This window comes from Henckelia pumila, chromosome 2 (assembly GCF_033568475.1).
Source record: "Henckelia pumila isolate YLH828 chromosome 2, ASM3356847v2, whole genome shotgun sequence".
NCBI lineage: Eukaryota > Viridiplantae > Streptophyta > Magnoliopsida > Lamiales > Gesneriaceae > Henckelia > Henckelia pumila.
Window position 1 is genome coordinate 130,231,399 of NC_133121.1, and position 16,261 is coordinate 130,247,659.

At 33.3% G+C, this 16,261-nt stretch overlaps 2 protein-coding genes across 4 annotated transcripts; one reads left to right on the forward strand and one right to left on the reverse strand.

The window, feature by feature from the left end:
* Positions 1-3,901: 3,901 nt before the first annotated feature.
* Positions 3,902-7,530, forward strand: LOC140885152 (vesicle-associated protein 1-3). Its single transcript, XM_073292087.1, has 8 exons — positions 3,902-4,141; positions 4,392-4,462; positions 4,572-4,653; positions 4,773-4,888; positions 4,967-5,128; positions 5,211-5,258; positions 6,438-6,515; positions 7,168-7,530. Exons 1-8 carry the CDS (start codon positions 4,090-4,092, stop codon positions 7,276-7,278), a joined length of 720 nt encoding a protein of 239 aa, XP_073148188.1. The 5' UTR covers positions 3,902-4,089; the 3' UTR covers positions 7,279-7,530.
* A 5,348-nt stretch (positions 7,531-12,878) lies between these two features.
* On the reverse strand, positions 12,879-15,033 carry LOC140885151 (flavin-containing monooxygenase FMO GS-OX5-like). Of its 3 annotated transcripts, none has more exons than XM_073292086.1 (6): positions 14,472-15,033; positions 14,290-14,354; positions 13,961-14,193; positions 13,740-13,875; positions 13,339-13,509; positions 12,879-13,150 (listed from the first exon to the last, which is right to left on the reverse strand). In XM_073292086.1, the coding sequence occupies exons 1-6, from the start codon at positions 14,974-14,976 to the stop codon at positions 12,980-12,982; spliced, it is 1,281 nt and encodes a 426-aa protein (XP_073148187.1). In that variant the 5' UTR covers positions 14,977-15,033; the 3' UTR covers positions 12,879-12,979. The 3 variants fall into 3 exon arrangements, 2 of the variants coding, with proteins under 2 accessions (XP_073148187.1, XP_073148186.1); XM_073292085.1 differs by having other exon boundaries at positions 14,290-14,360; positions 14,472-15,032; XR_012150821.1 differs by having other exon boundaries at positions 13,012-13,150; positions 13,234-13,509; positions 14,290-14,360.
* Between the last annotated feature and the right edge of the window lie 1,228 nt (positions 15,034-16,261).

The following is a 16,261-nucleotide window of genomic DNA, read 5'->3' on the forward strand; positions in this document are numbered from 1 at the left end:
GCTACTTATAAGGGCATTATCACACCATAAATCTTAGAGTGATCATTCATCAATATATGAAGGGTTTATTAAAAAATAATGGATCCCACATATATTGATAAATATTAATCGTTAGATGTATGTCAAAACAGTGCCGTTACAGGTAGCATCTAATTAGTCGTAAAAATTTTGGTGGATTTTGTGGTTAATTAGTTTTGGAATTTATTAGGAATGAGGTGTTAGCTTCTAATTAGTGGATATGATATTTATGATTAAAAAATGGGGGGCTGGAGCCTCAAGAGTGAGCATTATGAATTTCTCATTGCATTGCAGCAATTTCGGTGATCAAGTATTTTAAAAACGGAGTTTCAAAAAAAGTATTTTAAAAATGGGAAAATTGTTTTTTTTTTAATGTATTTTTATCTCTTTGCGATTTTGATTTTTATGTTGTTAAATTAGATTTGAGCTTTAATCGGCTTCTTTGATTTTTTTCCATTTTAGTCTCCGTGACGCTAATATGAAATCAATGCAACGTTGATATGGAGTTGACGTGTATAGTTTTATATCAGCATTTTGTATAGTTTTATATCAGCATTTTATATTATAAAGAGCTAGAATTGTAAAAAATAAGAAGATGATGGCAGATGTTGTTTTGTAATTAAAAAAAAGGGTAATTCTACGTGTACACATAGTCTTACACGTTGGGTTACATATAAGATTTAAAATTACATGATTATCCTACATGTATTTTTAAAAGATTTTTTCCAAATAAAGTGAAAGGATAATCATGTAATTTTAAGTATAATGTGTAACTCAACGTGTAAGACTCTGTGTACTCGTAACATTACCCAAAAAAAATTTTGTCATCGTTCCGTGTGATGCGGTATGGTGTGATTTATTTTTTATATGCAGCTTTCTTGAATAAATTGTAAACATGGATGCATTGCAGTTCGATTTATTGTAGATTACATACTTTGTTTCCGATTTAATTTTTGAACATTTCAATTATGCGAATAAGTCAGTGAAGTATTAATACCACGACTTGGAAAATGGAAAGAAGCACGCACCTTCGAGCCAACAAAATTTTCAAAAACATTAATCGATTTTATTGAATATTCTCTCTCAAAGTATTTATTTACTTATCACATAATTTTGTATTGCTATTATTAAGTCTAAACACAATGGAGGCAAAAATTTGGTGTCATGGTATATTTTGTTTTTGTTTTATCCGTTCAAATGGTAGTTCAGTCCTACGATTCAAATTTTAGTATGACTTTTTATTAATTTCTACAATTATGATATTATTTTTATTTAAATTAAATTAATGATAAAAAAACTATACAAACATGCAACACGTGTCGGTACATTAAAGAGTGTGTGTATTAAAAGATTTTGGTTGCAACGGGTAGCTACCGCAATTAGTGAGTTTAATTATATGTTGATAATAATCGGTGGAAATTATTATAGCTAGATTTGTGGTTTTCTTTTGATTTTTTGAAAAATTCTTCTTATTTGACAAGCATCGAGGTACCTTGTTCAAAATTTTCAATGTGATAGAAACAGACAAACACATTTGACTATTTGAGGCTTTGAGCAATTGAACCACTGTAAATTTTGATGACTTGGAAGCTGGTGGCATGTGTGTGAAAGAAAAAAAAAAATAATTTTATTTAACAAATATCGAGTAAATTAAATATATCTCTTTGTGATTTTGATTTCTTATAGTACTAAATTTCATTCTTAGTTTGTTATCTTGTAATTTTTGATTTTTTTTTTCCAACATGCAACTGACACCAACACGACACTTACTTATATATACTACCTCTGTACCTCACATAAACATTTTCGGTAAAAAAATGTTAAACTTATCAAAAATTGAAAGTTAAATTAAACATCATATATATTTCGACTATTTTTCTACTAGAGACAATTATGTGCTACTCCAAATCTCGCATTTTAGCAACTTATTATAAATATGTTGTGATAGAAATATAATTATGCGTGATTTTGAACGTACGCATGTGTGTACACATTACTTTGCAAAAATTACTTTACATAAAATTTCTTCATTGGTTTTACGGAACGTTCTATGCTATCTATGGGTAACGTGGATGGCTTTGATTGGCCCAAATCAGTAAGCCCCACATAAAAGCGTATGAAACCCACTGATTTGGGCCAATCATAGAAGACTATGTTGCCCATGGGGGTAGTACGTGCAAAACCGGGTGGTACATTGAAGGTAAATAGTGACGCATGAATTTGCTCAAAAAAGGCTTCATTTCTTGGACGGAATTTTTTTAAATGCAGCCATGGAATTATGATCGGAAATTGAAATTTAGTACAAATTTTCAAATTACGATTTCATAAGGATCGAATTTAAGGTTTACGTATATTTTTCAAAACTCATTAAGGAATATTAAATGATTGAAAATTAGGCAATTTAAATGACCTTCTTAACATTTCACATGTGGTAGTGCCCTGAGGTAGCATCGAACTAACCCTATACGGTTTTGTACACGTCGCCTGCAGGGTACTATTCAGCGGGCGACGTGTAATCCCATGATTGATCAAAATTAATGGGTCTTATGTGGGATCCATTGATTTTTACCAATCATGGGATTACACGTCACCCCAGGGTACTATCCAGCGGGCGACATGTACAAAATCGTATAGGGTTAGTTCGATGCTACCTTATGGAACCCATTAATTTTGACCAATAATGATTCGTCACGCTACCCCAAGGGCACTACCCTAAGTAGCATCGAACTAACCCCACTATACATAATATCTATTTTTTAAATAAAAAAACTTTAAAATCCCCAATTTTTTTAAATGTATATACGAGAAAGATAAAGTCATAAAGCCTGTTTAAAATTGAATAAGCAGACAAGGCCCACCAGAAATTAGAATTGGGCTCCATGGATACAGCCAAGCCCAACAGCTATCTCCCACTCGAACCAATTATTCTTTTTTGAATTTTCTTTATTCCTTTAAATAATAAATAGTGATTGAAGGGATTCATTCATGTGTAAATTGCTAAAAAATTCTCAATGCAAACATGTTTTGCTGTGCACTTTTTAGCCATTTTTTTGTGCCACATTTTTTGTTAATTTGTACCACATCTTGTATGGTTTTATACCACATCTTGTATTGTTTTGTACCACATTTTATGACTAGGGACCCCAAAGCAAAACATGTTTGCATTTGGGGATTTTTGAGCAAATTGCCCTTCATTTATTAATCACTATGTATTAAAAATATAGTTGAAAAACTACGCCTTTTTATACAAAAGGAAATTAACAATGGGTTTGAAAGAAACTCTCCTCAAAAGTATTTTTAAAAAATATATATTTAATAAAAATGGAAATAATTTATCTTTGACAAAGTAAAAACAATTATTATTTTATTTTTATATAAAAAAAGTAAATCTTTAAAGATAAAGTATTATTTTTATTCACTCAAAAAAAAGTAATATTTTTGAACTTTTGAAAAGTCTTTGCCTTTTCAAATAACAAAAATTAAAAAAATTAAATGTCCTCAAAGTGGTGTTCAAGTTGGTGGAATACATGAACTTTTGGCCAAAGATTAGGACTTCGATTATTTCTGCCAACACTTTACAGGCTTTTGCAGGACGGGTTCCCACGTCAAAAAAAAAAAAATTTGACCGATTTATTTGAAAATGTACAAATAGTAGTTTGAAAGTTTGACCGATTTATTTGAAAATGTACAAATAGTAGTTTATTACTTTATTTCAAATAGTTGTTGAATACAGATTTATTTTAGTAGATAAAGTCCTTTCTTAATTCTTATTAAGGAAAAATAATGATTAATCAGATTCTTTAGAAAATAAATTAAATAATTGGGTTTTAAAAAAAAGAGAGAATTGTGGATTGTGTGATATAATCCATATGTAGTGATTAATTTTTGGAAATTAGAAAAACTCGTAGCCTTCCTTCCCTCGTGAGTTGCTCGTGGTCCAAAAAAAATCCAGAGAAAGAAATAATTTCCCAGTATTAATTTTGATTGTATTCCCCTTTTGTTCCATCAATTTCTGAAAATTTTAGCTCAAATATCTTCCTAATTGCTCGATACAATCAAAGATTTTGAAACATGAGTATGGGGGATTTTATCAATATCCAACCTTCAGAACTGAAGTTCCCATGTAAGTATATCGCTGGATTTTGTTTTGTCTGTTTTTCAAACAAATCAATGGAACCATGATATACGAAATTGTTGTTAGCTTTCAGAGACGCGTTGTAATGCTCTTGGTGTTATTTTACATTTATATGGAATCATTTCCCAATTTTTGTTGTAAAGAATATATTTCATTTCTAATTTAATTTGTTGATTTTGAAGATGATTTTTTTTTTTTCGTGTGTTTTGATGCTTTTGATGTGGGCCTGTGAATAAAGTTGAATTGAGGAAGCAGAGCTCATGTTCTTTGCAGTTGGCCAATAAGACCGATCAGTTTATTGCATTTAAGGTAATTCTCGTTTTAGTTTCAGAACGACGAGTCCTTTTATCAGATATTGGACATATGTTACTTTGCGATCTAAATTTTGATTACCGTAGTTGTTTTTTTAAACTAAAAGGTTAAAACAACCAATCCCAAGAAGTACTCAGTTCGCCCGAATGCTGGTATAGTTTTGCCCAATTCTGTGTGCAATGTCACAGGTGAAGACCCTTTGATCTTTCTGAAGATGTCGCTGGTTGTTACGTTGTTTTCCTCTCTTTTGGATTTTGTATGTCTTGTGTTTTTATAAATCTTTGTTCTTGTTTCTTTTGTCTGTTAGTTACTATGCAAGCACAGAAAGAGTCTCCCCCAGATATGCAATGTCGGGATAAGTTTCTGGTGCAAAGTGCTGTTGCTCCTAATGGCTCAACAACCAAAGATGTCACTCCAGAAATGGTGGGTTGAGTTGGTTACATAACTGATGTTATTTTTGGCAACAGTCCATGATTTTTACTCCTGTCAATTTTTTATCAGTTCAACAGGGAGGATGGGAAGGTTGTTCATGAATTTAAATTAAGGGTTGTTTATATCCCTGCTAATCCTCCCTCCCCAGTACCCGAAGGAGATGAAGAGGGGAATTCTCCTAGATCATCTTCTGCTGAGGAGGAGATCAGAAAGTCTTCGTTGTCTGAGGCTGTAAGTGTGCTTAAAAAGTTTCTTAGTATTTACCTCTGCCTCAGATATGATCAAATTGTTTATTCCAGTCACAAAATTTCAGGTTGCAAGATCGTTGAAACAATCAATGGGAAATTCATCGTCTTCCGAGGTGGCTTGTCGTTATTTTCTCAAAAATATCGTTTTAGCGCAATATGTTTGAAAATATATCTGATGTTTTCTGCTCTCCATGATGTCTATGAGGGTACTAGATATTATATTATGGGAAATATATCCATTATAAATGTCTAAGGGCCTTTATTCTTGGGTTGTTCTTGAAACATAAGTTGGTGTAAATGTAATGTATAATAAATTGCACTAGAAGCATCAAGTTATTGGCCAGTACACTACCTCTAAGAGCAGATATTATTGATTAAATTTCGATTAGTCACATGCGATGCATTTTGTGATTTGGTTTTCCTATAAATCTTTGCTTTTACCCAATGTAAAGGAACTCTGGAAACTTAGTACAAACTTGTTAAAAGTTGATCTAAGAAATACATAATGATCTAAGGAGGGATTTGAGCTTGTATCAACACTTTCCATTTTAAAGTGCATTGTTTGTATCCAAGTGTTAGACAATCAGAAGGGGTGAATTAGGTTTTTTGCTTAGTTTGATGCTTTTGGAATGATTGTCAACACAATAATTGTAGCTTGTCTAGCAACGAAGACTGTCTGCAGGATGTAGTGAGTCAATGTTAAGTCCCTCATGTTTTGGCGAGGACATGCCCTGTAATCATCTGGTGCTCAGAACATGCTTTTTTGCTCGATCCACCTGATCGTCTCGTATGCCTAATGCTTGACAAGTTGTTCTTTTTTTGGACTACTTGTCTGATCGCTTAGTTTTGATAAACTTGGACACTTGGTGTAAAAAAAAAGCGCACAAATGCAAGTTTTGTTTTCATAAAATTCATCTCAAGGACCTATGGAATAGTTGAAAGCACATGGAAACTCTTAGTCCCTAAAAACCCAAAACTCGTCCAGACAACAAATTTGTTAATACTGCATACATCTTTGTTTGAATTAAATCAAATTAATTCTGACTAAATGAAGTAGATTCTGAAGAAGTGAAAGATGAAGCTAATCAATTCAGCATATTTGAAAGGTTATTTACAGATAAAATCGGATCCTTCTACTTGGTTAGTGCTGCCCTTTTATTTGAATCAGCACCTTCAGTCTGAATGATCGAATTGTGGAATTTTCTTCAACAGTGAAATGTCTTTGCTGTCAGTTTTCTTTTAACTTATTGTGATGATGTTTGTGATTTAATTCGTAATAAAATATCTTTCAGGCATGGTCTGCTGTCTCCAAATTGAATGAGGAGAAAGCTTCGGCTATTCAACAAAATAAAAAGCTCCAAGAGGAATTGGTAACATGTTTATATCTCAACAGTTTCAAAGCAATTAGTTGACATCCGTTGATATTTTACCTAATGATTTTACCCCTACTGGCAACTGCTGGCATTACAATTTAAATTTCACAACTTTGCCTATACCAGTTCTGCACTTTGGATAAACCGCAAGAGCATGCCCTAGTCCGAATCTATTCTATTTGTCATAGCGAAGAAAAAATTTTGTCGCAGACTTGAGCTTGGAAACGAGCTGCTTTAGGCTAGAGTTTGGCTTCGAGCTCGATTCATTTGCTTCTTGTATATAATTGTCGAGTTCTGTCAAACAAAGGCTCGACTGCTCGAGCTCGTGAATTCATTTGATCTTAATTACATTTAAAAGTAGCTTATCCTTTGGGTTAACAGAACATACAATACAAATATTCTTAACACGACACATCTTTTAATAACATTCGACAAGTTATGTTGTTTTTTACGTTTTGGACTCCTGGGATTTACTACAGTTTCTGAACATAGTTCTCTACATCTAAGTTATATGAATAATCAATCAACGGAAAATTCGATCAAATCTTGTCTGTTTTGAGTCCATTAAAAGTTTCTTCACGTACAATTTTATACAATTGCAATTCATCATTTTTCTTCAAGTTTAACCTCACTTTACTTCCTTGGGCAGGAATTGTTAAGAAAGCAAACCAGACATGGCCAAGGAGCTCGTGTTTCAACCATTGTAGTACTGTTATGTCTCTTGCTTGGTATTTTGTTGGGATACTTCATCAAGAAATAAGAGCCGGGGTAAGAATGTGGGTTCGTTCTCTGTTCAGATGCTGGTCCATTTCCGGCGGTATGGATATTCAATGAAAATTTAAATGTAGAGGCTTGGGATTTTGTTCATCTCTTGGAAAAAATTTCAAACAATTTTTTACTATCCAATTTTGGATATTTGAGAATTCAGATTGTAGCTTGCTTTAGAGTGGTGGTGGAAGCTAATTTTACTTCACCTCTTCCAACTTCAGCAATAAAGAACTTAAACTTTTGGTTGCAATCTGATGTTGTCTTTATTAGTTTATTATGAGATATGTTGCACACATCCGCAATGAACATTGGATTCATATAGCAGAAGATGTATCACCGAAGCCAAAGTTTAAAATAAGTGATTTGCTTAACCTTTGACTTGATTTGACAATAAACTTTTGATTGATGTGAAATTTTTGTTAGTATTAATTAATTCGACTCTTTTATTTTGTGGTTATTACTTCGCATGGTAGGAGACGTATGTATGGTAATTGAGGCCAAAAAGAATATACATACATGTATTTTTTGTGGTTAAAGCCACATATAGGTTAATTAGCTATTAATATTGTAAATTATATTGATGAGTACGCATATAAAGATTATCCACGAGAAAGTTATGTATGATTTATGGGATTTGTGCCTCGAGGTAATAAATTTGGCTGGAAACTTTGAATTATTGATGCTCGTTTTCTCCGTTTGGCTCACAAAAACATTTGGCCCCGTTTGATACAAATATGAGATAACTCATAGATTAGAATGTTGATTGATAAGCGATTGATAAGGGATGATAAATATGTATTTGATAGTTTTTTTATGTTTGATATGATTTTTAAAAGTGAGATAAGTTAGTATAAATAATTTAGGTTGACCAAAATGTCCTTCTCTCAATTACTATTATTAAAAACAAAGTTATTCAAAACAGTTGTGTTTTTTATTATTTATAGTGAAGGGATATTTTTGTAAATTACTTTTGTAATCAATGTGGATAAATATAATCTAACCTAGATTGTGTTGATGGGTTGTCAATGAGATAATCCAACTTTTATCAATCCATGTCATAGTCCAACTACAAAAATCAATTCAAACATGAGCTTCTTTAACGATTCAGGCTTAATCAAGCTTACCAAATTGGGCCTTGGACAATTAAGCCAGATAATTCCATGTAGGATATTCGGTGGTTCATGTAAGTTTAATATTTGCATATATACATGTTAATATTTTTAAAAAAATTTATAGTAAAAAAAATTATCTGAAAACCCAAAATAAAAAAGAAGAAGAAAGAAAGAATCACATTTCAATAAAAAATACAGATTGAAATAAATTACTCCATGATAAAATTAATTAGTACTACAATGTGTGTGATATAAAAGAAAGAGGAATGAATATGTTTGAGATTTTGGTGAAAAATAAGGAACATGAAAATGTGGAGAAGTGGGTGATGGAAAGTGGGGTGATGATAGTTTATATATTTTTAAAAATAGATCAAGACACCAATTAGTTATTTTAGTATTTTCACCCTTAATAAATAATAAAAGATTCAACAGCAGCCTATAACTTCCTAAGCAATTTATTTTAAATTATAATTTTCACAAGAAAACAATGTTATTTTTAGTTGGGCAATATTTTGGAGGCCTGGGTCAACATAAAAAATCGGATCCCTTAACTAATAGGTCACTGTGTAATTTTTTTCTTTTTTTTTTCCAAAATAATTATCATTTTTAACTAATAAGCCTATATTTTTTATTTTTAAATCAATTTTATGCCAATTCTCTAAATCATAAACAAACATGGAAAATAAAATTTTTTGAATCATATTTAGTATTTACATGTTATCATTTTCAATAATATTAGTACTGTATTTTTTATTCACTTTGTTCATACCAATTAAAAGCTCGAATAATCAATTTTTTTTTACCATTATCATATATAACAAGTTATTTAACATTATTGCTATTTTCATCATTTCCTCGTTCGATATCGTCAAATTACCAACTGTATTTTTCCTATTATATCGAGTTATTATATTGTTTATATCTTAACAAAAAGAAACAACAATTATTTATATGACTTGAAATTTTTCGGTACGATATATACGGTATGACGACATTTCGGTATTTTTTCTCAGTCCTACATCAGACGTAGTGCAATTTAGGGATGACAACGGGGCGGGGCGGGGACGGGGACGCCATCCCCATCCCCGTCCCCGAATTAAAAACCTATCCCCGTCCCCGTCCCTGTCCCCGTCCCCATCCCCGGTTCTATATATTCGGGGAATCCCCGTCCCCGAGCCCGTGGGGACTAAACCCCCATCCCCGAACCCGAACTCGAACCCATTGTAGATATGAAAATGAGATTGTGATGGGGTGGATCCCCGAACCCGTGGAAAAATCCCCAAACCCGTCCCCGTAGACATCAAACTTAAAATATTCAATTTTCCAACAATTATCTTTTACATTCAAAAAATAATTAATATTACATTTTTGTGTACTGCCTTAGAAAATGCTCAAACTCAAACTTTAAAATTTTGACAAATATTCATAAATTCTAGATTTATATAAAAAATTTGAGAAATTCCAAGTCTCAAATATCAAATAATTCAACTTAGTGATTCAAATATCTTTAACATATATACGCTGAAAATTCTAAATAAATTCAAGAAAAATTTATTATATGATGGTGAGTGTGTGTCTTTTATTATTATTATTATTATTATTATTATTATTATTATTTATTTATTTATTTATTTATTTATTTATTTATTTATTTTCGGGGATATCGGGGCGGGTTCGGGGGTGGGGATAGCATCCCCATACCCACCCCACTCCACTTCGGGGATTTTTTCTCCAGCGTTGCGGGTTTGATCCTCGTGTGGAGCATATTTTCTGCTGAAATATTGTGAGGGTATGCTATGAGGATTGGGCCATGTGCTCCTTCCTTCAGGTCCCTGCCGCTCGTGCATATCCCTCGATTTACCCTGCGCATGAGCCAATTAGCCTCTGACTCATGTGGAATGGGGTCCCCTTTGGGTCAACCCTTTTTTTAAGAAAAAAAAAAAATAGCTGCCCCCAATCACGGACTCTTCATCTCCATTGCTAGTGACTGCCCCTTCCGTCGGCTCCTCACTGCCAGTGGCCTTAATCAGTTTTTTCATTATTTTCTTCAAAATATTTGAGAACAAAGACTGGCAGTTTTATTATTTATTAAGTGTAAGCACCACATGAAACTGAATGCTGTTGGAACACGTTTTCAGATCATAGATCTGATACTCGGTGCAGCGGAAGTTTAAATTTTTTTTATATGAAACGGTTTCATATCATGGGTATCAATCCTAACGATTAAATTATGCAAGTAAAATAATAATAACAATTAATATTTTACCTCTTCAAGCTAAGGCTTGATTATGGACTCCAACAGATTAATCTGCTCTTGTTGTAAATCCCAGGAACTGATGACTACTCGATCAATACGAACAGAAAACTGAAACTCTCTGATTGATTGCACTAGAAATCAATCAGATGTTTATCGTAGAGATTAAACAGATTTGATCTGTCAATTCAGAATGTAATTTTTTTATAAAAATCACAGACTGAATTCTCTAAAAAATGGAGAGAGGATTTTCGAAAAACCCTCTTTTAATTTTGTGTGTTTTTCGAAAACTCAAGGTTGGAATGAATGAATATTTTCGAAAATCATATGCATATATATATATATAATTTCTAGACTGGATTAAGTTATAAGTGTATTAGGACACTAACTCCTTAGGGCCCATAATCCATAACTTAAGCCCAATAAGGCAAGCCCGTTATTATATAAATTAATATAAAATTCATCATGACTCCGATTGATAAACTGATTTCACCAATGTGCACAGAAACCATTTCTGCACCTTTTAAAGTCAAGATAATTTTTCTGAATTCGAATTCAGTGATTTTCAAAAATGCCCATCCCTATGTCATTTTAAAAAATTCCACTCCTTTTAGTTAAGAAGTCCAACTTCTCTTTTATTAAATTTAACTCTTTAAATTTAACTATCTCAACGGGGATTAGTAATCCATTACTTGTGTGACCTTCAATGGTTCAGGGATACAGCTAGCCGTGGGCTCACAACTCTTTGTGACTCGGAACAACAATTTTCGACTTACCCATCGAATCATGGTAAGAGCGCCTAGCAACATCGCCTCATGATTCCCTAGGTATCACTGATAGTGCTTGCAAGAACCAGTAGGTTTTGGTTAGCGTACAGTACGGTCCCTTCAACCATATATCCCGATCGAATCAACAACCATTGGTACATCGAGAGTCGTTCGAGATTCGATAACTATGCAATGCATCTTGAAGATCAAATAGTGACATCGCATGTGCTACTAGGAAACCAAGTAACCTAAATCACATCGAGTACTCTGGCCAGAGATTTGTCACACTAATATCTCCTCAGATCGCATAGGATATCCACACTCGCAAGCGTGTGATGAATCCTTGACAACAAAGCATCGACTCCTATATGTGTCGTAACTGTACCCAATCTCGACACCTGATGACCCTCATAGAGTCGGTAAATGAGTCAAAGTACAGTACTAGCATATAGAGTCTCCATGATGTTTCAAGTAGTAAGGACTAATGACGTACAACCAAAACCGCGGACTTATCCACTCAATTAATAATAACCACTTGGAAAGTCCGAATAGGGTAGTTCGATCATTCATCATATGAATATCCATTTGCATGCTTTGAACATCTCTATGTTGCATACCAATGAAAGTGGTACTTGGCATCGCAAATGCTAGTCTCGATCTCGAGCGATCCTTATCCTTATTTGCGGACGGCTCAATTAACTAGGAACTGTTTAAAATATTCAGTGACTATAAGATGTGTTTCATGATAGTGATCTCTCTTTATTCACTATCTCATCTTACTTACAATATAGTACATTCAAGGTCTTTATCAAAACAACAATAGTATATCACAATATAACATTATGAAGAAAGATAAAGAAAATACCATTAATGAATGTAAATTATATTAAACAAATATTGTTTACAATAAGAGACTCTCAAAGCCCTTAGCCACAACTTGGCTAGCGGGGCATCAACTCTTTCAATATTGTGGGGGTATGCTCTGGGGATTGGGCCATGTGCTCCCTCCTTCAGGTCTCTGCTGCTCGTGCACATCCCTCGATTTACCCTGCGCATGAGCCAATGAGCCTCTAACTCATGTGAAATAGGTCCCCTTTAGGTCAACCCTTTTTTTAAGAAAAAAAAAAAATAGCCACCCCCAATCGCGGACTCTTCATCTCCATTGCTAGTGACTGCCCCTTCCGCCGGCTGCTCACTGCCAGTGGCCTTAATCAGTTTTTTCATTATTTTCTTCAAAATATTTGAGAACAAAGACTGACGGTTTTATTATTTATTAAGTGTAAGCACCACATGAAAACTGAATGCTGTTTTGATCTAGTTTTCTCTAACCCAAAAATGCCCGTCCACCAACGTTCTTCTTTCTGCCATTTACAATTTGTCAAAAGTTCTTTTTTACCGTTTTGTTGGTGTTTGATATTTTTTTTTCCATTCAGCGAACAAGAAATTTAATATAAACAAGTTTGAAAAAGAAAATAATGCTGAGAGATTCGAGAAATGTAAATTTTATTCCTTATGTTTACAGAAGAAGCAACAAATATTACATTCATGATCAGAAGCAAATTAATCAACGCATAAAAGAGATTCTTTGATGCCATTGCCAGGTTTCCAGTCTTTGGCCTTCCAAAGACCATTTTCAGCGGCAAATTTGAAGTAGCTACTGCTTATTAATTTGGCCCTTTCACACACTCCTTCCAATCCCACTTGGGTAGCTAGCCACTCCAAGTACTCAAACTGCAAAAACAAGAAGTGAAAAGCCATGAGATTAGGCACTTCATTTACTTCCTAGCGAACAAGTTAATGTCTGTATATCGTACGTGCATGCTCTTGATCATCGTTTACACGTGTGAGCTACGCGTAAATTGTGTGATAACTTAGTGAAAGATCCAAGGACAAGGTGAAGATGCATGATTACTCTTGACCTTAAGCTGGAGGCAATGTGTGTGGTGTTGGGGTATCCCTTTGGCCTCCATCTGCCTGTAGTGCTCTTCAACCTCGGCCAACATCTCCTCCTTCGATGGTAGAAGTTTTAAACCCGATAAAACACAGGAAACCCACTTTGCTTGCAAGTCAATATGCAAAAACACAACTGTCTGCAAGATTTTTCAGAAAAGGGAAAAAAGAGAGGGAATTTTAGCTCAAATATTGGTCTGATTTTACGTCAAATCTAAAACAAACAAGTTATTTATTTGACATCAATCTCCAACGAGCTAAAGATATTAAAACTCCATATGCAATAACTCAAAAATTATAACAACGATAACAGAACAAACGACCGAATATAGTCCCTAAACAGAGAAGCAATCAGGTGTGGGATATTCACCTGATACGGAAGTCCAACGAAGGAGAGGCTAGGAGCAAGCTTTGGAGGAAATATATGCTTGTAAAGGGGTCCAATACGATTATTTTCCAAGCTCACAATCCCATCCGTTTTCAAGAATGGGAAACTATATTTGTACCTGCTTTTTCAAGATATATTGTCCAAAAAAGTTCATTAAAAAATCACACATGAGATTAATATCGGGACGATGTAATAAACGATACCCTGTACAATGGAGGATGATATCTGCCCGAACCAAAGCCCCATCTCGAAATACAACTTCTCCATTCTCTTTCACATAATCAATCTCAGAATGCTGCCACATATTACTCCGAAAAACCAACTTAGAAACTTTAACATTCGGAGATCTCGACGAAAGATGAACTTCTCTGGCTACGTCGCAAATGTCTCTAGAAATGTCTATAGCACTAGGTCCTTCTCCAATAACCACCACAATCTTCAACTCCAAATATAGAATCTTGTTATCATATTCATCTTCTTGCTAGATTTTTTTTAACTATATATGATTAGTAAATTACAGGAAAATTATCACCTTATCCTCAAATGGCTCGGGAACTCGATAATTGTGACTGTGCATCTGTTTCCCAGGCCATTTTTCTATGCCTTGCAATAAGGAAAATCCACCAAAAACATATAACATCACTACACAATAATGAATAATCTGGGCTCTTTAGAAATCGAGTTTATGATGTAAGATGAATAGAATTACAGTACCTGGTAGAGTGGCTACTCTAGGTTGAGTATGATGCCCATTGCAAACAACTACAGCATCAAAAGTCTCTTCCGATTTCAGATTGCTACAAATCGACTCGATTAGCCACCGATCGTTCACCTGCTCGACCCGGACAACTTCACTGTCGAATCTGATCAGCTCGAACAGCCCGAAATCCGCAGCGAAGTCGTTCAAGAACTTGAGAACCTCTCCATGACTGGGAAAATGATCGCCGGAATACCCATTTTCGGTCTCGGGAAATGGGTAGTCCGAAAATCCCATAAGTTGTCTGGGAAGATTGGTGCGGAGGGAGTTGTATAGGCTGCCATGTACAATTTCTCTGGTGGGGTCGAGGCCTAATGGATCGGACTCCACTCGGGGATCGAACAACCATGTGCCGCCGAGTTGGTGCAGCTTTTCCAAGACCACAATGCGGTGGCCGGAGCTTTTGAGTGCCCGGGCGGTGGCCAGGCCGGAGACACCAGCACCGATCACCGCCACCTCCATGTTTGGTGTAGTTGATGTCGGATTTGATTTTGGTCAAAAGTTTTTTTTTTTTTTTTTAAAGAAGATTTTGGTCAAAGTTCATTGGATTCAGTATTTTCTGTATGCTTTCCACATTCCATTGCATTATTTTAGCACAAATTTTATATCAAAATAGTATAATTTCTGCATTAAACACAAAACTCATTTCCAATCCATCTACTTCAAATTTTACTCTAAAACGAATATTCCTATAATATTCTCTACTTTTTAAATTTATCTACAATATTTAATTTCACAAAAATACAATACAAATCAATATATTAATATAATGTTTAATTATTTTACTGTTATCTAACTTAATTTAAATAAATAATATTAAATAAATATATTAATATTTAATTAATTTGTTCTACCATTTTGCAAAATTTATTTAATATTTTTTGTTTTCGTTAATGTAATTAAATTTATTAAATTTACACAATTCCTTCATAATAGAATACGGTTATTGTATCTCTAAATGAGTTGACAAATTTAATTGTTAATTAATTGCTTAAAAGATAAAATAAATTTAATTAACAAAAAATATTTAAAAAAAAAAAAATAGTATGACGCAGCTACATGTAGCTGCACACCAATTTAGCGCAGACTTTGGCGCTGGATTGGAGTGCAGTTTACTTCATAATAGAGCAAAATAACAAGATAGAGCACCCGATTGGAGATGCTCTTAGTTGGACTTTGCCACTGAGAAACGTTCAATTTTCCAAATGATTTCAATTTTCAATTGAATTCTTTTTCTTCTTCTTTTTTTTTAAAAAGTAATATTTTACAAATGATGATATTTGACAGAGCTAATAAGCTTTTGAAAATAGTTTATAAGCTGTTTCAAAGTTATAGTTATAAGCTCTTTAAATTTGTTTGACAAATTTTTTGTTAAACAATTTGTAAACTATCAAAATAAGTCGTTTGACCACTTATAAACTATTTTTAAAAAAGTATGATCACCACTATTTTTATTAAATTTTCACCATGCCTTTGTCATTTTTTTGTATATAATTTATTAAATTCTTTTCTAAATTAAAATTAAAAATAGTTTTATTTTTTAAATATATTTTTAACATTTATGATAAATTTAAAATTATTTTTGTATATATATTACTATTTACATTACTTCCATGGTATTATACATGTTTTGACAATAAAAATATCTTATAATATCAAACACATCAACATCTTTTAAGTTATTTTAAATAAATTCATTCAAATACTTTAACAACTTATTTTTAATTTAATACATGACAATTTATAA

Excerpts from the sequence above, each read along its gene's own strand:
- LOC140885152 (XM_073292087.1), top strand. The coding sequence starts at position 4,090 with ATGAGTATGGGGGATTTTATCAATATCCAACCTTCAGAACTGAAGTTC. Across the intron at positions 4,142-4,391 it reads TTCAGAACTGAAGTTCCCAT|TTGAATTGAGGAAGCAGAGC; the intron begins GTAAGTATATCG and ends CTGTGAATAAAG. Across the intron at positions 6,516-7,167 it reads AAAAGCTCCAAGAGGAATTG|GAATTGTTAAGAAAGCAAAC; the intron begins GTAACATGTTTA and ends TTCCTTGGGCAG.
- LOC140885151 (XM_073292085.1), bottom strand. The coding sequence starts at position 14,976 with ATGGAGGTGGCGGTGATCGGTGCTGGTGTCTCCGGCCTGGCCACCGCC. Across the intron at positions 14,361-14,471 it reads TAGAGTAGCCACTCTACCAG|GCATAGAAAAATGGCCTGGG; the intron begins GTACTGTAATTC and ends CCTTATTGCAAG. Across the intron at positions 13,151-13,338 it reads CACATTGCCTCCAGCTTAAG|TTTGAGTACTTGGAGTGGCT; the intron begins GTCAAGAGTAAT and ends TTGTTTTTGCAG.